The sequence below is a fragment of the Calypte anna genome, chromosome 19, assembly GCF_003957555.1.
Source record: "Calypte anna isolate BGI_N300 chromosome 19, bCalAnn1_v1.p, whole genome shotgun sequence".
Lineage (NCBI taxonomy): Eukaryota > Metazoa > Chordata > Aves > Apodiformes > Trochilidae > Calypte > Calypte anna.
In genome coordinates, this window is record NC_044264.1 from 6,303,721 (window position 1) to 6,328,422 (window position 24,702).

The 24,702-nt window shown below is 60.3% G+C and overlaps 2 protein-coding genes across 4 annotated transcripts; both read left to right on the forward strand.

Annotated features, from left to right (window-relative positions):
• Positions 1 to 235: 235 nt before the first annotated feature.
• DPH1 (diphthamide biosynthesis 1) lies at positions 236 to 18,632 on the forward strand. Of its 3 annotated transcripts, XM_030462535.1 has the most exons (12): positions 236 to 310; positions 1,036 to 1,188; positions 3,514 to 3,577; positions 11,045 to 11,166; positions 12,837 to 12,991; positions 13,676 to 13,797; positions 14,971 to 15,039; positions 15,800 to 15,956; positions 16,990 to 17,090; positions 17,384 to 17,462; positions 17,732 to 17,863; positions 18,283 to 18,632. In XM_030462535.1, the coding sequence occupies exons 1-12, from the start codon at positions 262 to 264 to the stop codon at positions 18,352 to 18,354; spliced, it is 1,275 nt and encodes a 424-aa protein (XP_030318395.1). In that variant the 5' UTR covers positions 236 to 261; the 3' UTR covers positions 18,355 to 18,632. The 3 variants fall into 3 exon arrangements, with proteins under 3 accessions (XP_030318395.1, XP_030318397.1, XP_030318396.1); XM_030462537.1 differs by lacking the exon at positions 11,045 to 11,166 and having other exon boundaries at positions 17,732 to 17,864; positions 18,281 to 18,632; XM_030462536.1 differs by lacking the exons at positions 3,514 to 3,577; positions 11,045 to 11,166 and having other exon boundaries at positions 17,732 to 17,864; positions 18,281 to 18,632.
• Positions 18,633 to 18,648: 16 nt separating this feature from the next.
• On the forward strand, positions 18,649 to 20,256 carry OVCA2 (OVCA2 serine hydrolase domain containing). Its single transcript, XM_008495128.2, has one exon. It carries the CDS (start codon positions 18,846 to 18,848, stop codon positions 19,530 to 19,532), a length of 687 nt encoding a protein of 228 aa, XP_008493350.2. The 5' UTR covers positions 18,649 to 18,845; the 3' UTR covers positions 19,533 to 20,256.
• The last annotated feature ends 4,446 nt before the right edge of the window (positions 20,257 to 24,702 follow it).

Consider the following 24,702-nt stretch of genomic DNA (forward strand, 5'->3'; position numbering starts at 1 on the left):
CGAAGAACCATCGGCACCTCTCGCCGCATCCCACTCGAACAGACCCAACCCAACCCAACCAGTGTCCCCCTTCCTCGCTAAACTCCTTCCATCCCGTCGGGGCCCAGCGGGTGTCTCTCCATCTGCCCCCCCTCCTGCCCCGTTCCCCTCTCTCTCTCTCTCTCTCTCTCTCTCTCTCTCTCTCTCGTCCAGCGACTGCTCTGGCCTAGCGCTCGGGGATCGCTCGGTGCTGCCTGCCCGCCCTCACGTGCTCCCTCAGCCATGGCGGCCTCCGGCACGGACGGCAGCGCGGCCCCGCTGCCCGCCTCAGGTGGGCTGAGACACCGGGACGACCGCGGGTCGATACCGGGGGTGATTTCGGTTGCTTCGAAGCAAGGAGGCCGGGATGAGAGCGGGGGAGGCAGCTCCGCCACCTTCCCGGCCTCCCCCGCTCTTGTCCCGGCCCAGCTGGCCTTGGCCCGTGGGCCGTGCGGGGAGGGTTTCGGTGGCTCATAAGTGTCGATGTTGGGCTGGAAATAGTGAATAATCCCCCTGCTGTCACTCCCCCGCCGCTCGCCGGTTTCACCGAGATGGAAGGGGGCGGCTTGCTTGGCGGGGGACGACTTCAGGATGAAGCTCCCCGGGGGACGGGCCTGGCTCACTGTGGTGGGTTTTTATATATGTGTGTATATATATATATATATATATATTGTTGTTGTTCTGAGATAGCAGGGTCTCCTTCATATGGGGGCAACGCTGAGGTGGTTGTGGATGGAGTCATGGAGGAATGGGGATGCTCAGTGACCCCCGTTTTGAGGGGAGCAGCCCTACTCGTAAGGTTTCACATGTTTGCAGTAGTGGTTTCAGTGGGAAAAAAAAAAAAAAAGAAAAAGAAAAAAAAAATTGTTTTTCCCCCTAAAAAGTGAAGGGTAGAAAGCCACCCTTTTCTCCTGCTTGCTTGTCACCAGAGGTGGCTTTAGGGCAGCGAGGATTCTGGTAATCCTTGGGGTATGGGGTGCACTGCCCACCCTTTAGGCCGCCCCGTTTGTCCCTCAGCCCGACGCCCCACACGGCGAGTGGCACAGCAGATACCTGAGGACATCCTTGGGAATGTGGAGCTGCAGAAAGCAGTGGAGGCCTTGCCCCAAAACTACAACTTCGAGATCCCCAAGACCATCTGGCGGATCCGGCAGGCTCGGGCCAAAAAGGGTGAGTGCCAACCCCTGGGAATGAGGGGGTTTGGGGCTGCAGCCTGGTGGGTTGGTGCTGCTGAGCTCCTTGGTGGCATGGGGACCCCCTCGGGCTGGGTTGTGGGGCTGGCCAGACTGTGGCAGGGATGGTGCCAAGCTGCCCAGCATTCCCTGGCATGTTTAGGCTCTCTTGGTGAGCTCTCTTCCCCTCGAGGGGGGTTAATGGATCTGTATCTCTGGATTATAATCACATTGGACAGGAGAGGTTGAGCTGTCAGCCTGCAAGATGTGTCTGGGACACCGGCCAGGTCCCTGCTGCTCTCCTCTCTTCTCTCCCTGTGCTTTCCTGCCATGTTGCTGGAGCTGTCCAGGGAAAGCCTCACAACACTGGGTTACTGGGGTCTGGAGGGGCTGGATGGGGAGCTTGAACCATGAACCATGCTATGCCCTGAAGGTCTGAACCTTCCCTGGGGGGTTTACTGTGGCCCCGGGGGGTTGGGTAGTGGCTGTGGTAGCCCCATAGCAGGTGCTGTGGTGCTGTGCAGTGGTGCCAAGGCTGTCCCCTCCCTGATGTGTGCATCCTGCTGTGGCTGAGCTGGCTCTCAGTGTGTGATGGGCTGCAGACATCGAGGCACAGAGCCTCCCCCCCAGCATCCCCACCCTCACTTCCTCCACAGGGTTGGGCTGCGCGTGGGGTCGTGTGGTGCCAGGGGCTTTGGGCTGAGCTGGCTTTGGAATGCTGTGCCCACCAGGGAATGTTTGTGCCAGCTGGCAGGGCTGGCAGGCATCATGGGGAACACTCCAGGAGCTGCTGGCTGAGCTGGTGCCCATCTGAGGGGCCATAGGGCTGCAGTGGTGCAGGAGGCAGAGCTGCCCATCAGGAGGAGATGAGGCCTCGCAGCCCTACCGCTCCGGCTTTCGTTGCCATGTTTTGCTGCTTGGCACCTCCTAATTAAATGTAAATATGCGGCTGGGATTTAGACTTCAGAGCTGGGAGAGGAGCCCATCAGCCAGCCAGCCGTGCTGGGATTTAAAACTCAGCACGAGCCAGGGGCTGGTTGCTGGGGGAACGCAGCCTCGCAGCCAGCCCTGCCTGTGCCCTGCCTGCTGTGGGGTTCAGGGCGGGCTGGGGTGTCACCCTTTGTCCCCACAGTGTCCTGCCAGTGGGGAGCAACTCGCCTGCTTCCTTGCTGTTTGCAGGTCTGCTTTTTGGAGGGAGTCTGGGGCGGAGGGCAGTCCCAAAATGGTCTCAAATGTGCTGATGATGCTGGGGGACGTGGGGGACCCTGAGCTGCCTGGCTCTGCCTGGTCAGGCAGGGGCTGCACAGCTCTCCTCAGGCCCAGTGGCTTGGAGAAGGGTGAGATTAGCCCAGTTTGGGTCAAGTCTTTTTACAGCTCCATGCTGAGCTTGGCAGTACAGGGATTTTTTTTGGACAGGGGATCTGGAGAGGATATTTGAATAGACGCTGCTGGAGCTGGGATGTCTTTGTGGGATTGGGAGGTGAAACAACAGTGGGATTAGTGGACTCCCCTCCACTCATCTGTCCCAGACTGATCCCTGTCCCTCCTCGGCACACCGGGGCAGCCTGGGGTGGCCCATGAGGGCCTCCTGGCTGGACCCCAGGGACCTGGGGGTTCAGGAGGCCAAGGAATTGTTACCATTTGCGAGGAGGGAGCAAACTGGGAAGCATTATTAACTGATGAATAAATTCCTGCTAGACACAATGCTGTGGCATTGCTGGCCACCCTCCTGAATGGGGGAGAGCAGCAGGGAGGGGAGGTGCAGAGAAGGGCAGTGAGGACGATCAAAGGTTTGGAACAGCTTCTATACACGGAGAGATTAAATAGATTTAGATCCTTTAGCTGGAAAAGAGGCAAACGAAGGGGGATATGATAGAGGGCTATAGAATTGTGAATGATGCAGAGAGAATGAATACGAGGTGATTATTCACCTTTTCTTTTACCAGGAGAATCAGGGGCATGCGTTTACATTATTAGGAGTGAGTTTAAAATAAACAGAAGAAAGTACCTTTTCCTGTGCAGCACATAATTAATATATGGAACTCATTACTGTGGGAAGCAGGAGAGACCAGCAGTGTCAGCGGGTTCAAAAAATGATGAGGTGTGTGCTCAGAGACCAAGAGAATGGACACGGCCACCCCAGGCAGGACCACGTGCCCCCAGCTGCCAGAACCCCACAGGAGTTTTTGCCAAATTCTGCCTGTTTTGGGGGCAGGTCATTCCTGTGGCTGCCACTCGAGCTGGACATATAGCCCCAGAGGTGGTACCCAGGTCCCTCTTTCAGGGTGTCCCCTCCTAACCCCGGGGCCGTTTCTCTTCCCAGTGGCGCTGCAGATGCCCGAAGGTCTCCTCATGTTTGCCTGCACCATCGCAGACATCGTTGAGCGGTAAGGTGAAGGCTTTTCCACCCTCTCTGCTCAGCTCTGGGGGCTGTCAAGGGGATGGGGACTATAGCCAGGAATGGGGTGGCCACCGGACAGGGCTGCCTGGGCAGGATGAGGCCCAGGGCTACTGCGGAGAGGTGTGGTTGCCCTCGTGGGGACACCTTGGTCACAGCCTGTCCAGTTGCAGACAGCACTGTGGCCCAGTGGCAGGTCACAGGGACCTGCTGCCAGTCCTGGGGACAGCAACCGGCACGGTGCCAGCCCAGCCCTCCCTGCTCAGCTTTTCCTGCTGGAGCTGGTGACAAGCTCAGCATGTCGGGGCCCTCTCTGGTGTGAGGGAGCCAGGAGCAGACGTGTTAACAACCAGCTGACACCAGCTTGGGGTCACCACAGCAGTGCGGCCAGGGAGGGGAGGGCTGGCAGCGGGGCCACTGCTGCCCCCGTGGGTCTCTTGCACTCCTCCTCCCTCAAGGGCCCATCCTGTCCCTGCTGTCACAGTCTGGATGTGCCACTCCTGGGAATGCACGGAGGTGCTCAGGGTGAGCTCTTCTCCAGCTGGCAAGACCCGAGGCCATGGTGATGGCCCAGAGGAGGTGACTGCAAGTGGCTCCTGCCGGGCGCCCTCTTCCCCGTGGCTCCTCTCCTGTTTTTCTGTGCTCCCTTGGGACCTGAGGTCAGAAGCACTGGAGAGGAGCTGAGCTGTGGATGCAGGCACCTCGCAGGAGTTGGCCGTCATCTCCTTCCCACCCAGCGCGCCTCCCTCCCCGCCCGCTGCCTTTCTCTCCGCTGCAGCTGCCCCCTCCCCAACCCCGCTCTGTTTTCTCACAATGAATTAGTGCTAATAGCACCGCGTGCCTTGGCTGCCATTGGGGTCATGACACTCATTAGTGAGCTGCCTTCTCAGGGCGAGCGGGCTCACCTCCCTGCCACCGCTGGCCGAGCAGCCGTGCCGGGTGGAAGGCAGCCATGCCTGCCGGCTTTGTCCCTGCTTTGCCGTTGTTTCCCCCCGTGGGACAACGGCAGCCCCTTGGCTCGGGCTGGGTGAGGGAGAGGTGGGAAGGTACGTGTGGGCAGGGGAGGGGGTGTGGGGAGCAGGGGATGGGTGTGAGTGCGGGCGGCTCCGCGTGGGCTTGTCCCTTTAAGTGGAGCTGCCTCCTCTTCGGCTTTGGCACTCAGCCGCTTTCATGTCTCCGACTTCAAAGGCAGCGGATTAAGGGGCTCTTTTATCTGAATGAAACCTTAAGCCCCACTTCCCTGTGGATGCCGGGGTGCCAGTGCATGCCGGGGTGCTGGTGGAGGCTGAGGTGCTGGTATCCCTGCTGAATTTGCCCTCCCTCCCAGGGGTGTTCTGCAGCACTAAGGGGGGTTGCTGGGGTGAGGGTTGCTGGTGGGAGATGGGTGCTGCTTGGGGGGAGCTACCTGGCCAAGAGCAGGAGTGTGGCAGCACTGATGGTTTGATGGCTGGGCAGGAGGGTGTGCCCTTCCCTCACTGCCACCACAGAGCACCCAGCAGTGCCCCATTGACAGTCCCTTGCCATGAACACTGGGTGCCGTTGTAATTCTGGATGGGGACATGGTCGTGCTAGCTGGAGGATCATGGCTGTGGGCAGGAGAGAGCCCAGTCCTGTCCCTGCTCTCGGGGGGACCTGGTCACACTGCAGCAGGTGAGGTGTGGGTTGGCAGGTGGCCTCATTAGTCCCTGCCTCTGCCCGCTATTAATATTTGTTGCTGGTATTAATGTGGAATTGCAGCTTGGCTGCTGCTCCTGTTGGTCCTCCTTACCTGGTGCTGGAGCCAGATGAGCCTCCCATGTGATGGAGGCCAGGCTGGGGATAAGGACTCAGCCCCAGGCTGTCCCCTTCCCACTGGGGACAGAGGGGATGCAAGGACTGAATGTGCTGAGAACACCTGTGCCCATGAGGAGCACTGCTCAGCCCCTTTCCCCAGCCCATCCTTGCAGCCCCTACTCCCTCCCTGCTGGTGGAAATTGGGGTTTGGGAATGCCAGTGAGCTCCCCCTTCCCTGCCACTCTAGTAACAGCTGCAGAGTTGTGCCCAGGGCTCATGTCCCTGGGATGGCCATGTCCATCCCTGTGTGTTCTGGCTTGACCAGAGCTGTGTCTGTCACCTTGTCACCACAGATGGTGGTGTCACCATGCCCCCCCACTGCAAATATGGGAGTGAGCAGATCCCCCAGGAGCTCCACTGGGGGCAGGGAGGAGAAGGAGCGATGGGCTGGGGTCTCCTCGGCTCCTCAGCATTTTACTGGTGCTTGCTGAGCCCTGAGGGGCTGCGGGGATGAAGTTGTATCCAAAGTGTCACAGGCAAAGCCTCTGGAAAGGCTGGTGGGGTGCTCAGCCTGGAGCCTCGGAAATCCGGAGCAAGCTGAAATCATTGACCGGTGTGAGGCCTGGTTAATTAGTGTTAATAGGTTTGTCATTATCAGAGCTGCACTGGAGTGAGCAGCCAGCAGCAGAGGGGGACGGACAGGGGGTGGCGAGGCCGGGGTCTGCTGAGCTGGCGAGGCGGTGGGCTGCCAGCACCGCATCACGACGCTCTGGCAGCACCTTCCAAATTGGCTCCGTTTGTCACGGCTGATGCAATTTGGCAGAGGGTAACTCGTGCTGGGGGGCGGCAGCGTGGAGAGGAGCGTGGGGGGGGAGCTCGGACCACGGCTTTGGGGAGGGGGGCAGCCTCCCCAACCCACCCACCGTCATGCTGGGGAGGTGGCGGTGGTGTCCCCTGTGCCCCTTGCTGGGAGGGAGGGGGGGGCTGTGGAGCCAGGAGTGGACCCTTCCTCTCTTCCCCTGGGGCCAGAGCAGACGGATCAGCTGGGCTCTCAGCTGGGCTTTTGATTCCATGTTAATAAAGTCGGCTGTTGGGCTTTGCAGCTGCTAATCCCTCTGTCTCCCTGCGACAGGGCGAGTGGCTTTTGCTAATCAGGTGTGGTTTGGTGGCAGGGACAAGACAGTGGCTATGGGGAGACCAGGGGTGTCCTGATACCCGCACAGGCTGCCCTGCCATGGCCATGGCATCTCCTGATGGCCTGATGGCTCTTGAGCATCCGTGCAAAGGTGTGCAGAGCATCCCAGGGACTGTGCCGCAGTGTGTCCAGCAGCATACCAGGACTTTTCAGAGTGACAGAGTCTGGAATTGTCGCTGGGTGAGCAGCTGGTGTGCCCCGAGGACAAAAAAAGCCCTTAAGGGCTGGTGTGCCTGGCAGGTCCCTAGTGCCATGCAGGCTGTCCGGAGGCACCAGTCCCTTGGCCAGGCAGGTCTGCCATGTGGCACCGAGCGATGTGGCACTGAGAGCCCTGGGGAAGCTGGCAGCATTCCCAGGAGGTCTCTAAGGGCCATCCTGGGGCAATAACACAGGATCTGGGCGCAGCTGCACAGTACCATATCTCTGCTGTCTGGCGCTGCCTTCCCTTCTCCCCTTGTCCTTTAAGCACAACCTGGAGGCATGTGGGGCAGCACGCTGTGCTGGGGAATTTAATCACCATCATTAACTGCACAACAGCATCATTAGGGAGAATGAAGTTCTCAGTTCATTGGAGATGTTTAAAATCTCAGCCTGGGTGTTGATGGCATGGGAGGGAATGGGGAGGGGGGAGTATGTGGGGTCTATAGGGCTGTCACCTCCTAGGGCTGGGATGTGCAAGTGCAGTGCCCACCACCACGCACCCTGTGGCACCTCCTTGTGTCCCCATGGAGCCCATGGAGTTGGCATTGATGGGCACCACCATGGCTGGTCAATGGGGAAGAGGGGACAGGCACCATCTGGGTGCAGGACCATCATGGTGGTTTTGCCACCACCATGCTCTGGGCCCTTGGTTTGCTTCACTTTGGGTTTTTTTTGCAGCTGCCAGACCAACAAAGCTGGGGGTTCCCCAAGACATGCGTCCTGGGAGATCAGGGTTGGCCCTGGCCACCTTTGAAGATGGAGGGGGGAGGTTCTTGAGTTGACCTGGCCAGAGATAGCAGTTCATGGGGGACTGTGGACCACCCCCCACTCCTGACCTACTTGCCAGTGCTCTGCAGGGTCCCATGCTGCCCGCGGGCACAGATTGCCCAGCTGCAGCAGGGCTCTTCCAGTGTTGTTTGCAGTAAAATTGCCAACTCATTATTTTAATTACATGCAGCCTTCCTGTGCTAATGAAGTTGGGAATCTGGTAATGGGGCTTGGTGATGGGCTTTTCTGCTAATTAAGCACATTGTTCTTGGCTGGGGCTGTGCTCAGCCCCCACCTACACCCTGGGATAGTAGCACCCGTCCCTGGCATGGTGTGGGCTCTGGTGCTGCGGGGCAGTCAGGGGGTGTAGGGTTTGTGGGGGTGACCATGGGGTTCTGCCTTTCCCTCAGGGAAAGGGTGTGGGGTGTTTACAGGGCATAAACCCTCTTGCTTATCCCAAGGTATTTCCTGGCAGGGAGGTGACACTAGACCACAGTGTGTCCCTACTGTGAAGGGACACATGCAGGTGAGGCTGGTGGCTGCGGAGTGGGACACATGGGCACCCCAGCCTCCCAGTGCCAGCTCCAGCCTCCAGCATCCCTGTGGCTGCTCTAAGCCCAGTCCCTGCAGTTCCTCCACCACCAAGAGCTGCTGAATCTGGGCACAATGGACATGCTGGGGTTGAGGACTCTTTTCAGCCATGGAAAGCAGCTCTGCTTCGTGGGGTGAGGACCAGCACAGTATCATTCATGTTCTGTTGTGGTGTCAGGGGACCCTGAGCTCCTGCCAGCAGCAAACACTTTCGTTTATTTGTCGAGGGGCCTGGATAAATCACTGCTGCTCCTGCTTGTGTGGTGGGGACCAGCCACCCTGTGCTTGGGGACATGCTGTGTGTACTTGTGTGTCCCGGTGTTTTCAGCCCCTAAACTTGTCCCCAGCTTGCTGTCACCTCCATTCTGTGCTGACCGGGGCTGAGCACAGCTGGGAGGATCTGGGGATCCCTGTGTCTGGGATTGGGGCTGGGACCTGGCCCACCCAGGTGTGCATCCTGCCAGTGCTGAGCATGGTGCTTTATAAATGGGATTTTGGGAGCCATCTGTTTAAAAGAGGAGATAATGAATTAGGGGGAGATGAGAAAAATGCTAAGGCCGGGCGGTTTTTCAGAATGACCGGGGTTTGCGGAACGTAAAAGATGAATAACCTCCCCACGTGTTCAATATTCATGAGCTCCCAGCTGTAGTGAGCGTCTCAGTGCTGGGTGAGGACAACCCAGTCTCCGTGTCCTCCCTTTCTGGCATGCTGCTGGGACCTCTCCGTGGCTGTGATGAACTGCGGGGACACAAAACGCCCTCAAGGGCGTTCCTGTTGTTGCCCCTCGCCCACATCCCCGTCTGGTCCGGTTGGTGAGCAGCTCCCTTGCCCATGTCAGAGGCAGGTGGCTGCTAATTGACATTTCCTTCCTCTGTAGTTTGATGAAAGGCTCCAGCGACACCGAACTGATTAAAACATCAAGGGGAGGCCCCCACGCTTGCCTTTGATTTGTCTCGGGAGATGATTGCTGCTCCACTTGACCATCCAGCCTCGCCAGCACGGGTGACCCTGGTGCATTCCTCCCTGGCACCCCTGTGCCTTTCCTGATGGCACCCTTCCAGCCTCGCCAGCCACAATGGCAGCACCATTGGGCTCCCTTCTCGCTGGGCATTGTCCCACGGCTTCTTTGTTCCTTGCCTGGCCGTGGCTCCGCTCTTGGCAGTTGGAGCAGGATGGTTCCCCACGGCTGGGCTCAGCCCGCTCTCCCCCTGCCCATGGGCCGGTGGCCACGTGCCACTGCCGGCTGCAGCCCCGCGTGCCGGGCAGGGGCCACAGGCTCCTCCGCCAGCCTCTGCCCTCCTCCCTCCACCGTTGCTATTTCACTTTCTTGCTCTTCACCCCTAGGGACTTTCTCTGGGGTTTGGGCCAATTTGCATACATTTTAATCTATAAAAAATTAAGCGGCGCTGGCTGCCGCTCTGAGTCAGACCTCCCCGTCCTGAATCTTAAGGAGCTGAATAATTTTCCACTTTTGCTGAGATGTGTGGAGTCTGATTCATGTTCATCTCATCACCTCTCATTAGAGAAGGGGGCTGGGGGTTTGGGGGGTGGGGATGAGCCTTCTCAAACCTTCACTGGCAGCCCCCAGCCCTGCGGGCGTGGCCACGCAGGCAGCAGAGGAGCCATCCTCCTGACTGGGCCACATTGGTGTCGAGGGACTGCAGGATTTAGGTGCTGGCAGAATCTGATCCATTCTCAGCCATATCCCCAGTCCTTGTGACTCTGTGGGGAACTGGAGGTGCCTGGGCTGGACAAGGAAAGTGGGGACAGCTTTGTCCCCTGGCCAGGGATGCTCCAGCAGAGCTGCTCCCCTGTCCCCCTGCCGGGGTGCTGATGGATGGGCCGGAGCTGTTAATATTCAGCACGCTCCACCATTTCTCCACCTTCTGCCATCTGCCCAGCTCTGCCCACCATTTCTATTCTTGCCGACGACGTAACGCTCCCTGCTTGGCGCTCAGGGGGGAGCATGCGGGACCCTGGCCCCCAGCCAGCCCCGGGTGCCAGTGGGGGGTGTCACTTTGTCAGGGTGCCCACCTCTCCCTGCCCCTTTGCCCCAGCCCCATGCTAGCAGTGGGGGGGACCCCATTGGCACCGAGCTACAGCCCCGGATTCAACCTCAGTGTAAATAAAGAATTAGCATCTGGTTTAAGTCACCCCTCCAGGCGCAGGGCTTTGTCATTCCCACACTTGCTTTCCTCCGTAAACTACCACATCAGCTCCGTGGGAAGGTGGCCAAGCTAATAATCCCCAAAAATGGGTGCAATAAAATACCCACAAAAGTATGTCTTTAAATCATGACACAACTCTGGTGCATTCCCCAGCTCTGGCTGGTGGCTTCTGGGTGGGCTTGGGAGGCAATGCCAAGATGTCAGAGTAGGGATGGGGGACAGCACCAGTGTTCACTCTCTGTTTTTGCTTGCCAAATGCCACTTAAGCACCAGCTGTTCCTGGAGAACACCCAGCTTGGCCAAAGTGTCACCCATGGGTGACACAGCGCCATCTTATGTGGTGCCTGGGCACAAGGAGATGGTGGCTTGGCCAGCCTGGCTGGTGTGGCTGGGGTCACCGTGGTGGTTGTTCCACCTCTCCTGGTGGGTCCTGGCTGGCGGGAGCAGTGGCACCACGCTGTGCTGGGTCTCCCTCTGCTCCTCTCCCCATGGGAGCATTAGGAAGCTGGCAGCGTATTGTTTGATGAGGGGATAATCCTCTGAATTGCAAACAGCTTTACCCAATTGAAGAGGCGGATTACTGCTCTCCAGCTTAATCATGTTGACATCTCAGAGAGTGGCCAGTGCTCGTCCCCTTTGGCACGTGGCAAGGGGCCCGACAGCATTGCAGGGACCTCCAGTAACAGCATGGGGGACAGAAGGGTGGGCTGTGGTGACAGTAGCCAGCCAGGACCCTCACTGTTGTGCCCCCCCCCAACAGGTTCACGGATGCGGAGGCGGTGGTGATGGGTGACGTGACCTATGGAGCGTGCTGCGTGGACGACTACACGGCCCGGGCCCTGGGCGCTGACTTCTTGGTGCACTATGGACACAGCTGCCTGAGTAGGTGACATTTGGCCCCAGGACACTGCCGTGGTGGCCGTGCGTGGCACGGTGGAGGCCTCACCACCTCCGCTGTCCAGTCAACGCCAGCTTGGAGACTTAATGCCAAGAGCTAATCCCTTCCCAAAGGCATTTCTATTCCCCAGGCTTAGTTGCCAGCTTTGGATAGGGCCAAGCAGGCTGTGTGGCTGCTGGTGGGCAGGATTTTGGGGGCAGCAGGACATGCTGCTCGGCAGCACACCACCGCAGCACCCAAATCACAGAGCAGAGCAACAAAACTATGGCTTGGCAGGGCCCCAGGAGCCACCGCTGGGGACAGGCCTGCTTCTTTCCCTCACCCCGCAGCTTTTTGGGGGTAGTTGGGAGTGATGGTGGAGCAAAAGCCTGGGGGGTCCCGCTCACCCCGGAGCTGAGGAAAGCGGCTGCACGGGTGCAGCACAGGCAGGGCGGGGAAGGGAGGAGGAGGCTTTGTGCTCCCCAGGCGGACGGTACTCTGGATCCAGTTGCCATGGAAACTGCGCTGCTGTCCCAGATGCTGCTAACTTTGAAGTCCACCCAGGATGGAATCAGCCCAAAAATAACAATAAGACGCTTTGGGTTTTAAGGTGGATCGGCAGAATTGCTGTAGCTGAGCGGCGGGTGCCGATGTCCCCTGGCTGCTGTCGTGCTCCTGGCACCCGGCCGCCCTCCTGGATGTTTATGGGGCTGTAAAAATGGGTTTGAGGAATCGTGTTGGGCTCTGTTTGAAATACTTACTCCCCGGTTGAGAACTGTGTGCTGAAAGCCATGTCAGTGTGAGTGTTCCTGGTGATAAATATCTGTGAGGTGCTTTGTTGCAGAAGGAGGGTTACAGGCACTGCTGGAACAGGGAATGTAAAACCCCGGGCTTGTAGCCCATTATGAAATGAATCAACAGCAGGATGGGGCTGCACACAGTGGTGCTCAGGAGCATGCAGGTGTGAGAGCTGGGCTGCTCCAGGTGACAGGAGTCACTTCTTCTGGAGCTGCACCATGCAAGGTGCTGCCGGGCCGCCTGTCTGCACCCCTGCCACTATCTGTGTCTGTGTGATCCCTGCCTGCACCATTCTGGATGGGTCACAGGGGACCCTGGGGTGCCCACAGGGTGATGATAGGGTACTGGGTTCATCTGGGGCTTCCCAGGGTGCTCTTGGCACTGGCTCAGGACAGCTGCCTCAGAAGAGAGCCTCATGTGGGGCACACAGGCACTTGGCCTCTTCCTCTTAGCCCCACGTGCCCCACGGCAGGGAATGATTTGCACTTAATTGTGATGGGGTGAAGAGCACCAAAATGGGAAGTGAACGTGGAGCCAGGGATCGATGTGGACTCCATGTACTTTAATTATTCACTTAATCGTGGTGACACAGGCTTCTTAGCACCGGGGGTAATTAGATTTGTGTTCATTGATTCCCCAGGCTGCCATTTTCCGGAGGGAAATGAGCAGGTTCTCTCCTTGCCTTCCATCTGCACCCTCTTACCCCCAGGGTGCCAGCCTGGGCTGAGGGGTGGCACAGCCCGTCCTGGCCTGCCAACACTGGGGTGGTGGGGACTCTGGGAACCCCACCAATATGCTTTATCCCTCAGCAGTTAGGGGGTGTGACCCGGACCCCAGGAGGACCCCACACTCACACCCTTTCTTTTCCTCTCACCAGTCCCCATCGATGCCACACAAGGTCTGAAGATGCTCTATGTGTTTGTGGACATTAAGATCGACACATCCCATTTCCTTGAGACCATTTGCTTCAACTTCGCAGCGGGGACCTCCCTGGCCCTTGTCAGCACCATTCAGTTCGTCTCCACGGTGCAGGTGAGATGGGGCCCCCCCAGCAGTGTGAGACACAGGACAGGGCTCATGTGCTCGTGTCTCCTCCCACCTTGGTCCTGGCTCAGTCCCTCAGCTCTGGAGCTGGAGCAGCTGCCCCGGGGGTGCTGGCGGTGACTGTTGCCCTCTTGACGAGTCCCCGCAATAATATGCTGCTGCCATAATGTTGATCAAGTACTTTATAATAACTCTGATCAATGTTTCATGGCAGCACCCCGCCCCAGCTCCCCCGGGAGCTGCTCTGTAAATGTCAGGGCAGGCGGTGGAGCACTTGGCATTTTGATGCAGTGCCGGCAGCGGCAGGGGAAGCTCCAGCGGGTCTGTCTGTCTGCCCCTGAACGGCCGGCTGGGCAGGATGGGAGGAGATGAATGAGCCTCTTGAGCCATGTCTATCTAAACACGGGGCTATCGAAGCGTTAAGCATTTTCCCTCTCTTTTAATTGATATGTTGGCTGAGCCTCACTGAGCATCTTGGCTGTGCCAGGACCGTTGCCCTCCATGGCAGTGCCAGCCTGAGCTGACCCTCCTCCCCTCCACTGCCGCCATGTCAGGGCACAGTGACACCAGCCATTACCACTGGTTACTCACAGAGCTGGGTCTGCCAGGGCTGGGATGTCCCCAAGGGTCCCCAGCACAGCTCTGTCCTCACCGACCCTGTGTCTCCTGCAGGCAGTGTCACAGGAGCTGCGCTCCCAGTATAAGGTGTGTGTCCCCCAGTGCAAGCCGTTGTCCCCAGGGGAGATCCTGGGCTGCACATCACCCCGGCTCACCCAGGACACAGATGCTATCATGTAAGTGCCCAGGGTCCTCCAGGATCCTCCTGCCTGGCCCAGGCTTCCTTCCCTGCCTCTACCCCCTGCCAAAGCTATGGGGCAATTCTGGGGAGCAACCAAGGGATCCCTATGAGCTGGGACTGACCCCCTCCAGCCCCCCATGCTGCTCGGAGTGGCGTGTGCTCGTAGCATGGAGGAAATAATTGAGTCGTATATCAGAATAGATAATAGATGGAAGGGCGGGTGGATAATTGGAAAAGACAAATGGCCGGGGCCCAACATCACAGCAACATTAATTTTATTTAAGGACAGCAAATTAGAGGGAGCACTTCGCTTCCTATCACCTAATTATTTTAGGTAATGGAAATGCTTAATGTACTGTGAATACAGTACGCTGCGGAATAAATAAATACAAGGACCCCACCCTTGGGGGGAGCCGGGGAGCCCGGGTGTGGGTTCAGACTCCACTGAGTCCTTTCTCACTTGCCCAGGCTGGAAGCCAACGGCATCGGTGCCTTTCCAAGCATGGGTGTGCCAGGTGCTGGGCTCATGTTTGCTGAGGCAGGGGTGAGAGGCACTTGGGCTTTGCCCTGAGCCACACCAGGGCTGGGGCAGAGGTTCTGCTTCCCATCTCTCCCTGGGGAGCTGGCAGGGGTAGCCAGGCTGGCACCACTTGGGCGAGAGCAGATCCTCCCTGCAGCTGGAGGAGTCGTGGTGCGGTACCGACCCACGGCTGGTGCAGGTGCAGGCAGCCAGGTTACCTGTGTCCTCCCTGCGTTATTATTTTCTTCTTTCTCCCATCTCGGGGGTTAGCTTTTGCAGACAAATTAGCTTTGATCTCCCAAAATGTCATTCTCCAATTAAGGGCAAAATCTAGTCAAGTTTTACGTCTGAATTCATTTTCCAAGCCCTCACTCCATTAGGGCAGCTGAATGAAAGGCTTTGAAATGTAATTGCTGACTTGAAATCCGATTAGAAATGGAAGCAGCAATGTCTAGAACCAGCCGTGGAGATGGAGCAGTTCCTGCCTGCCCCACGCCAACACGGGCATTTCTCCTTGCCCTGACCATGGCCACCTCGATGTGCTGGGGAGCTGCTTGAGAATGGGGAGCCCCAACTGTGCCTGCTGCCCCTGAGCACAGGAGCTCGGGCTCCTGGCAGAATGCTGTAGCTTCCTTTCCCTCTTGGCAGATATTTGGGTGACGGGCGCTTCCACCTGGAGTCCATCATGATCGCCAACCCAGGGATACCTGCTTACAGGTACAGGCAGCCCACAGCCACCCTCTCTGGTCCCCAATATTCCCATGGTGGGAATCCCAGCATGCTGAGGACCAGGTGTCCCACCATGCATGCCAAGGAGCATCCCCCAGCCTCAGGGCTGAGCAGTCAGCTTCCTGCAGTGGGGATAGGCAGGTGAGGAGCTGTGGGGTGGTGTGGGAAGAGGTGAGATGAACAGCAGGGAGATGAACACCAGCCATTTACTCCAGCTGAATATAAACATTTTGACAAGTACCTGGGAAAAGCTCATGGAGGTGCAGCTGTTAGAGCCTGGCTGCTGCAGGCAGAGGCCATAAAGTGCGATGATGAGGCTGCTGAAAGCAGATGAAATATCAAGAGCGAAAGGCTGGGCCCATTTGGTGAAATCTGAATTCCTTAGTAGGTCGTTTGTTACTAACGGGAGGCGTGCGTCAGGTTTATGGAGCTGGGGAAGCTGCTGAAACCTGAGTGGGATTTGATTAAAATTCTTCTCGTCAAACAAAGCAACAAATCAAAGATTTCTTCATAATTGATGAGCTGGGACAGGGCTGGGGGGGAGTTGAGCACAGGGCCAAGTGCAGAGCTCAAGCTTGGGGGGCTACAGTAGGACACCTGCCTCATCCCTCTTCTTGTCCCCTCTCTGCCCTAATGAGGTGGCGGGGCCCTGCATCAGCTGGGGGATACAATCAGTGCTAACAAGGGAGGGGCATCTTTTAGGAGAGCAAGGTGATGGGATAAGTATGAGCCCTGCTGTGTTTTGCAGGTATGATCCCTACAGCAAGGTCTTCTCGCAGGAGCACTATGGCCACGAGGACATGCGCCGTGCTCGGCAGGACGCCATCCGCACTGCCACCACTGCCCGCTGCTGGGGCCTCATCTTGGGCACACTGGGGAGACAGGGCTCCCTTGGTATCCTGCAGGTACCAGCCCCCTGCCCATGGACCCCTCTGGGCACTGCTGAGCAATGACATTTGGCACAGTAGCCTTGCTGCTGGGCCGAGAGTGGACCTGGCATGTGGACCGGTAGCCCATTGGTTGCCACCAGCCAGAGTCTGCATAGCACAATTAGCAGCAGATGAGAGAGGTCGGACAAGGGCTCATTAAACCTGCCCCTCGCTGGGGAGAGCTGGCCAGCTTCAGAGACCCCCCTGCACAAGCAGCTCAGCAATTAATTCCCTGGGTTTGTTTTAATTGGATGAACTTCCGATCGTGTTCGCCATCCCTGCTTGGCTGCTGCTTCCCACCCCACAATAGGGTGAGGGGAGCAGGACCTCAGTGTCCTGCCCCACAGGAGCTGGGGGGCCCTAAGCCCAGCAGCCCCTTTCACACCTGCAATTTTTTTGTGGAGCCACAGGTGAGATTTGGGACAGCACAGGGGCAGAGCAAGGTGACCAGATCCTGACAGCTACTGTCCCACTGTGGCCCTAGGGAGTGGGAGACAAGGACAAGGACATTCCTGGAGGCCTCTCCCCCCCATCCCTCCAGCCGCTGGCCGCTGCCAGCCAGTGGCAGGTGGGTGCCTCGGGGAAGGCAGCGCTAACGAGAACAGATTGTTGTCATTGAGCAGTAATTACTTCATTAGGCTGAGGCACGCGCTGGGGAGAGCTGGGCAGGAGCTGGAGCCACAGCCATAGTCCTTGTCGTTGTGCCTGACCTGTGAGCACTGTGGGGACATAGAATCGTGTACAATATGAGTTGGAAGGATCCTGATCCCATCAGGATCATCATGTCCAATTCCTGTCCCTGTGTAGGGCACCCTTGGAATCACATCATGTGCCTGAGAGCATCATCCAAACGCTTCTGGAACTCGGGGGGGTTTGGTCCTGTGACCCCTTCACATGGCTATGGGGCAGAGCTGGGACCTACAGATGGGCTTCTGGCCAGAAAGGGGCTGTGGGCAGAGCTTGGGGGCCCATTTGTCTGGGCTTCTCCAGGTGCCTTTTCCCCCTGCAGCACCTGGAGTCACGTCTCCGTGCCCTGGGCCGGCCCTTCGTGCGGGTGCTGCTGTCTGAGATCTTCCCCAGCAAGCTGCAGCTCTTCCCTGAGGTGGACGCGTGAGTGCTGACCCCCCCAACACCTCCAGCCCCCCCCATATCCATAGGGTGCCCCATCCCTGCCCACACCTCCCATTCCTGCTGGAAACCACCCCTCTCACATCTGTCCTGCTGTCACCTGAGCAAGCTCTGGCAATGTGCATAAAGATGGCAGGGATGTCACTGTCCTTGACAGAATGGTTTCAGCACAGTGAGGACTTTGCTTCTGTCCCATGGGGGTGGCTGTGGGGTTTCATTTTGGCTTGTTCTTCCCAAAATACTTGTCCCCATCCAGTACCACGTTTTCTTTCCAGGTGGGTGCAGATAGCCTGTCCCCGACTCTCCATCGACTGGGGACAAGCCTTCAGCAAGCCACTGCTGACACCCTATGAGGTGAGCACCTATCTCCTGCATTTTGGGGACCAGCCCTGCCTTGGGGTGACACTCTAGAGCCTCCCACAGAGCTATGGTGCATGGGGATGTCCCTCTGGCCAGGCAGCATCCCCTCTTCCCATCCATACGCAGTCCGGGTGTTCCACTGGAATTTCCCATCTCTTGTAAAGCTGGTGGGATTCCCAGTGCTGTGAGCTTCCCTCCAGCAGTGCCACCAAGCTGCCACGCTGGTGTCCACCCTGGGAGTCAACTCCTTGTCCCCTCCACAGGCTGCAGTGGCTCTCCGGGATGTCGAGTGGCAGCAGCCGTACCCCATGGACTTCTATGCCAGCCAATCCCTGGGGCCCTGGACGGTGAACCACGCCAGCAAACGGCCCCCGCCCCACGGACGGACCCCCCAGGTGGGCAGCGTGTCCCGGGGCGAGGTGGGGTCACCAGGGCAGCCATTCCATCCCTTTATGTGGGGTGAAGGGGATGGGTGATGAGAACGTTGGTGTGGGTTGGGTTCCGGTGCCGTGCAGTGTCCGGTGTGGTACCGTGCGTGGTGCCACGTGCCACAAGCGCCACCCTGTGGCTTCTTTCCCGGTGAATGGTAACGGGGACGGTGCCAGCCCAGCCCGGGGGGGCACACACGGGAGCCCACCCAGCCCTTACCGGGGTGAGCACCAGCCTGGCCCCACGCTTCCCCGGGAGGGGAGGGAGGATTCCTACGAGCCCTGGCCCAGGGGGGGCTGTGGGCTGAGCACGGGCAGGTTCATCGCAGGTGAGGTGGGGCCAGGGACCCCATCCTGACCCTCCCTGACCCCTCTCCCTGCTGCAGAAGCCACCCGTGCCCCCCACCCCGGCAAAGAGCGATGAGCCGCTGAGCACCGGGGACCCAGGGGCCTCCTGAGCGCAGCCTGCACCCCATCCCGCTGCCGCCACGCTCCGAGATCCAGCGTGGGCACAGGCACCGGTTCCAGCAGCTCCGAGGGTAAGCGCCACCGGAGCCTCTCGGTACCGGCACTGGGATGGACGGGGACGCAGCCCGTAGCTCAGTGGCACCGCTGCCCACACGGACGAACCTGGCTGCTCGTGGGAGTGGCTCCCTGCAGAGTCGCACCGTGGTGTGGGCTCTGTCCGGTACCACCGGGGGTCCCGCCTGGTCTGGTCCGGTCCGGTCCGGTCCGGTCCGGTCCGGTCCGGTCCGGTCCGGTCCGGTCCGGTCCCTCCCCTCCCAGCTCCCCGTCCTGCGGCCTCCCGCCGCTAGAGGGCGCGCTACAGTGTCAGCGCCGACTTGCTCCGCCCCGTTTACTCCGCTGTCCAATGAGCACGCTGTGTTTTAGCGGGAAGGAGGGGCTGGCCGGAAGAGGCTCCCTGGACTTCCGGTGAGCGGCGGGCGCCATGTCGGAGGGGAGGCCGCTGCGGTTGCTGGGGCTGCACGGCTACCGGCAGAGCGAGCGCCGCTTCCGCCAGCGCACCGGAGCGCTGCGTAAAGCCTTGCGGGGCCGCGCGGAGCTGGTGGCGGTCAGCGCCCCGCACGCCGTGCCCGGCGGCGGCGAGGACGACGACGGAGACGATCCCCCCCGCGGCTGGTGGTTCTCCGGCCCCGGCACCTTTGAGGCGGGTGAGGTAGCGGCGGCGCCGGAGGGGCTGGAGGAATCGCTGTCGGCCGTGGCGGCGGCGCTGGCGGAGCACGGGCCCTTCGATGGGCTGCTGGGCTTCAGCCAGGGTGCGGCGCTGGCCGCCATGGTGTGTGCCCTGCGGGCCCGTGGTGACCCCCGTTTCCCTGTGGCCTTCGCCATCCTGGTGGCGGGTTTCGCCAGCCGTGCGCCGGCCCACGGTCACTTCTACCGGGAGCCCATCGCGCTGCCCACGCTGCATGTCGTGGGGGATGCCGACGCCGTCATTGCTGCGTCCCTCAGCAGGGAGCTGGCCCAGCACTTTGTGGAGCCTGTTGTCCTCACCCACCCTGGCGGACACTTCATCCCAGCAGCTGCGCCACAGAAAAAGGCATACTTGGACTTCTTGGACAGCTTCTGCCCCACACGGGGACAGACTGAGCCCTCAGGGGCTGGGGCTGTTTGTTAACAGGCTCTGCAATAAACGGGGCTCCAGCCAGCCACACACAGCTTCCCATCTTGGTGAAATATAACTGTTTCCATGCTCTCAAGAGGGGCCAAAGAGTCCTCATCCGTTCCTGGTGCTGCTGTGCAGTGTTAACCCATGGCCAACCTGACAGTTCTTTGTTATGTTTAGTTTTTGCAGCCCTGTGTGTATGAGTGTGTGGGGGTGATGGTCTGAGAACAGGGATGTGACACTGCTCTGTGTCTTTGAGGTGCTTTCAGAGACTTGAATAGCTCAAAATCAGAGACCTTCAGCTCAGCCAAAGGCAGAGCACACAGCTCCTGCAGCAGTTACACCCCAGAGGTGTGTGGGGTTCATATTCCTGGTGAAAGCCATTCAGCCAACTTTCCAGCTGCTCTGGGGCTAGAAGTATCTCCTGCCCCTGGCAGCACCAGGGCTGGTGTTCATTTCAGATGTGAAGCATCTGGTTCAGTGCATGCTGGGAGACTTCTGTACCTTCCTCTGTACAAAGTGCCTTCGTGAACAATGAAAACTTGTCACCATGGTTTGATTCTGATGTTTTCTAGAAGCACATGGAAATCTTTATTGTTGTTACCATTGCCTGCATCCTCCTGGGGTCTCCAGCATCTCACGCTCCTGGGGGAGGCACCACCTTGGGCAGGGGGATGGTGAATGCATGGAAAGGTCCCAGCTCTGCTGGAAGCTTCTCTGGGCAGGTTGTGGTGGGATGATGAGGGATGGGTTCCCTGAGCTGGGTGCTGCAGTGGCTCTGCCTGTGGTGCACACATATGGATCCTGCTCTGGTTTAAATGAATTAAAGCAAAAAAAAAAAAAAAAAAAAAAAAAAAAAAAGTGAGCTGTGTCGGTGGGAGGTGTCAGTGTGAGCAGTGGAGGGAGGAAGTGCTTGGCCCCTGGTACGATGGAAGGAGGGACATAGGTCCTGTGGCTGTCACCTGGTCCAGAGGGATTGTCCCAGGAATCCTGCTCAACCTGCTGGCCCCTGCCTTCCTCTCACAGGTCCAGGTCTGTTCCTGTGCTGTTCTCACCTCTCAGCTGCCTGCAGACAAGACTGACAGCTCATCCCCTGGCTCAGCTCAGTGCCAGGGAAGTTCCTCTCCCCCCACCCCGACTTGGTTGGTTCTCCCAAAGCAGCACGTGGTGTTTGCAGTGCTGCAGTGACAGACACTGCTTGGAGGGGGATGGAGCTGGTGGGTGACAGCTGTGACACTGGACTAGGACACAGGGGGAGCCTGGGGACAGCTGATGGTGTCTGCAGCACCAGGAGCCTGGGAGTTTCAGCAGGGTGGGCTTTGTGCTGCAGGCAGGGGGTCTGGGGTTCAGCAGGGAACCTGGTGGGGCAGAGTCCCCCAGCCCTCTTCCAGTGTCCCAGGGTGGGACAACAGGACCAGAGATGGCTCCACAGCACCTCTGTCTCTCCCCAGACCCCCACTGCTACCCCACAGCATCCCTTCCCCTGTGACCTGGGTCACCCGTGTGGCCACCTGCCCGGGGACAGTGCTGGGAAAAGCCACATCCCGTTGAGCTTGAGCATCAGGCGTGGATCTCACCGGGATTGGAGCCTCACTCACCTTGCTCCTTCTCTCCTGACCCCACCAGCAAGACTTGAGGCAGTGGCTGGGGAGGGAAGGGGACACGTCCTGCAGCCCCCCTGCCCCAGCAGGGAATTGCTGGGGGCATCCCCAGGCCCTGCTGCTGGAGCAGGACCAAACTGTTGGGAACAGCTTCCCCCCCCTTTCCCACTTCACCCGCAGAAGCTTCCAGTTGTGGCTGAGTCACTCCTGCTGTAGCTCCTTCTCTCCTTGTTTTGGATGGAAGTTTTCCATGGAAACCCACGCCGGGCCAGGCAGCGGGCTGGGGTAAACACAGCTGAATCACAAAAGGGCCTCTTGGCCAAGAGCTGTCGGATGGCAACAACACGGGGTGTGGGCAGCAAGGGTGCAGGCAGCACCCCCTGCCAGCCCCCCAACTCACCCCAAATTCCTGTGGTGCCCCTTGGCTTAGCTGGAAGTGAGTCTCTGGCCAAACCTGGTTTTGGAAGTCACACAGAGAAAGCCAAGGTGGGGGAGCCCCTCGCTGCCCCCCAGCTGTGGGGCTCCATAGGGTCACAGTTGCTGGAGGTCCCCAGGGCAGACCTTTCTCCCATGCCCCTCCTGGCATGGGGACAGTCACCAAAGCCACCAGGAGCCAAGGTAAGGAGGTGTTTGGGCTGTGCCGTCCCACTGTGGAGAGGGCAAGGAAGGGCACAGGTGTGGCGAGTGGAGATGGCAGGTGATGGCTGAGCTGAGGCAACTCCTGTGGCTGTTCCTCCCTGGCACTGCTGTGACCTCGGTGCTGCAGAGGAGCACGGGAGCTGGACGGGCTCTGTCCCCTGGTGCTGATGTCTGGCCCCAGGCCCGGTGGCTTGGAAGCACCTTCGGAAGCTCAGTCCTGGTGTCAGAAACTCAGGATATTTTTAAGGACTCTGGAAGAAAAACTGAATTCCAGGGTGTCAGGGGGAGAGACTTGGCCTTCAAAACAACAACACCACCACCACAGCCGGAGCCTTCCCAGGGCTGGAGCAAGAAGTCTGAGGAGCTGTTTGTGGGATGGGTCCCCTCACCTGGGGGGTTGACCTAGAAGGACCTGGATGCCACAGGGTCCTGAGTCTGGCTGTGATGGCCCTGCCAGCCCTGGGCAACAAGCCAGGAGGTTTTCCTGGGGAAGAGAGGGTGGGTTTTTGTGTCCAGTGGCACCGTGGCAGTGCTGTGCTGTCCCCAGTACAGCTGTGGCTTTACCTGGATGCTGGTGGGGTGCCCCAAAAGTCCAGAGCCCGTCGCCAGTGGCAGCAATGGGAGCAGTGGGAATGGGCCTGGCAGAAGGGACCTTGTGCCTGCCATGTCCCCCTGCCTACCGCTGCTCTGCCATACCATGGTCCCACTGGCCCCTGGGGACCTGAGGGTGGCTGTGCCTTCCTGGGCAGGGGCTGAGCTACAGGATGCAGGACCCTGATGGGAGGGTCCTCCAAAGGGGGGTGCTCTGACCCAGGGAGGGGCAGTTTGGGCAGGGGGCCCTGCCTGCCACAGCCCCTGCTTGGGTTTAGGTGGCCCAAGGATACCCATGGGAGTCCCCCAGGGCTGCAGGTCACTTTTTGGGGCTGTTTCTGTCCTGCCACTGCCACTCTCACCCCACCCAAGCCTTCTCCCCCACCTCGTCCCCAGCACCCACTCTACAGGATTAGGCACACTCTAATCCCCCCCCAGGCCACCCCCTCACCCCTTCCAGCCCCTGACCCATGGTTTTGGGTCCCAGCTGTCCCCTGGGAGGGGCCCTGCCCGGCCAGCACCGGCCGCTGCCGGTTGCCGAGGGCCCTGTGCCCGGTGCCGGGGCAGGCCGGGCCGCTCTGACTTCGCTGCTCAGGAATCTCCTGGCCGCGCCGGGAGGGTTGTGCAACCTGCGACCGCCCCCGGCCGCCTCCCGGTTCCGTCCTGCCCCGTCCGTCCCGCCGGGCCGCCATCAGTTCCCGCAGCCCGCCCCGCGCTCCGCTCCCGGGAACGGCCCCGATGAACTCCCCGTCCCCTCGCCGCGCCGAACCGCACACACCGGCGACGGGCGTGAAGGGGTGGGGGGACACCGGGGGACGGGACCGCGGCTGCCGACGCTATTCCAGATGCGGCGGGACGAACCCGGCAGGGGCAGCCCCGGTGTCCCGCCGGGAGGGCAGGTGAGGGGCTGCGGGGCGGGAGGGCAGTAGGAGAGGGGTCCCTGCATTTCCCGCTGCCCGAGGAGAAGCCGCTCGGCGCCCGCCCCCCCGAACAGTAAGAGTTGATGTGCGGCGAGCTGCACCCTGCATGTGAGCTCCTACTGCCCCGGGAGGCGGGCCGCCCCCGACGGGACCTCCGCTGCCCCCCCTCCCCTCCCACCTCCGCCGCCTCCGGTTCCCCCGGGGAGTGGGGGCGGTGCTGCCCGCGGTGCGAGTGCGCCGGGCCCGGCGACCATGGCTGTAGACTGTTACCCCCCCAGCTGCACAGTAACAATCTAAAGCCACGGTCACCCGGGCGGCGTCGGAGGGGGGGGACGGGACGGGACGGGACATTTCGGGGGCGGAGTGGGGGGCCAGCCGGTGCTTTGGCGGCAGCGACGAGGCGGCCCCGCCACCGCAGCGCGGGCTCCCGGTGTCGCTAGCATTCCCCCCCCTCCTCATTCTCCGCTCTCCCACGCGTGTCCGCCTCTCTGCTGGGGGGGTGGCGACCCCCCCTACCTGGGCGGCAGCGGGAGAGGGGGCGGAAGTAGGGGAGAGAGGGGCGTCCGCCATGGGTGTCTGCGTGGGGGGAAAGAGAGAGAGGGGTCAGGAGGGCACCGGGACACCCCCCCGCACCCGCCCCCACCCCGTCCGGGAGCGCTCCCCGACGGCTCAGCACCACGGACAGCTCTCACCCCCCGGGGCTGCGGCGGGGCCGGTGCCGGTGCCGGTGCCGGCGGTGGGTCATGCTTCAGTAGCCATGACTGTAGACTGTTACTGTCCTGTCCCTACGCAGCAGTAAGCAGTCTAGAGCCAAGGTGCCGACGCGCTGACTCGGGGTCTCCTCGACGGGCTCTCCGCGCTCTTCCGGTGCCAGCACCGGGGGGGATGGGGGAATGAATGGAGGTGATTGACCCCCCTTCCTCCTGGTATGAGGTGGCAACACACGGGCGGGGGGGGAGAGAGTACGGGGGTAACACCGCGGGATGGAGCTGCGGGTCCCGTCGGGGATGGAACCGAAGAGTCTCCGAGAAGGGTACAGAGGGCACCGGTGGCTCCGCAGCCGGGACACACACGGACGTTTGTCTTCACCTCTTCCCCCCCTCAGAACCTCCCCAACCAAACAACCCCGCAAGGTGCGGGCTGCCGGGCCCCGCCGTGCGCCCCCCCGGGGCGTCTCCGCGCACGGCGCACGCCCCCGCGCACCTCCCCCGCTGGCGCCGCGCCCCGGCCCCGCCGCCCCCGCCGCCCCCGCCTCTCGGCCCCGCACGTGGGGCTGCGCCAGGCGGTACCGCACCGCCCCCGCCCGCCGCAGAGCCCCCCCGCTCGGCTCCCCAGATCCAGATCCATCACTCCCCTCACCCCCCACTGTCTTCCGCCGGGGCGGGCAGGTGCAGCGCCCGGTGCCGCGGGGCTTCCGCTGCCCCCTCCCGC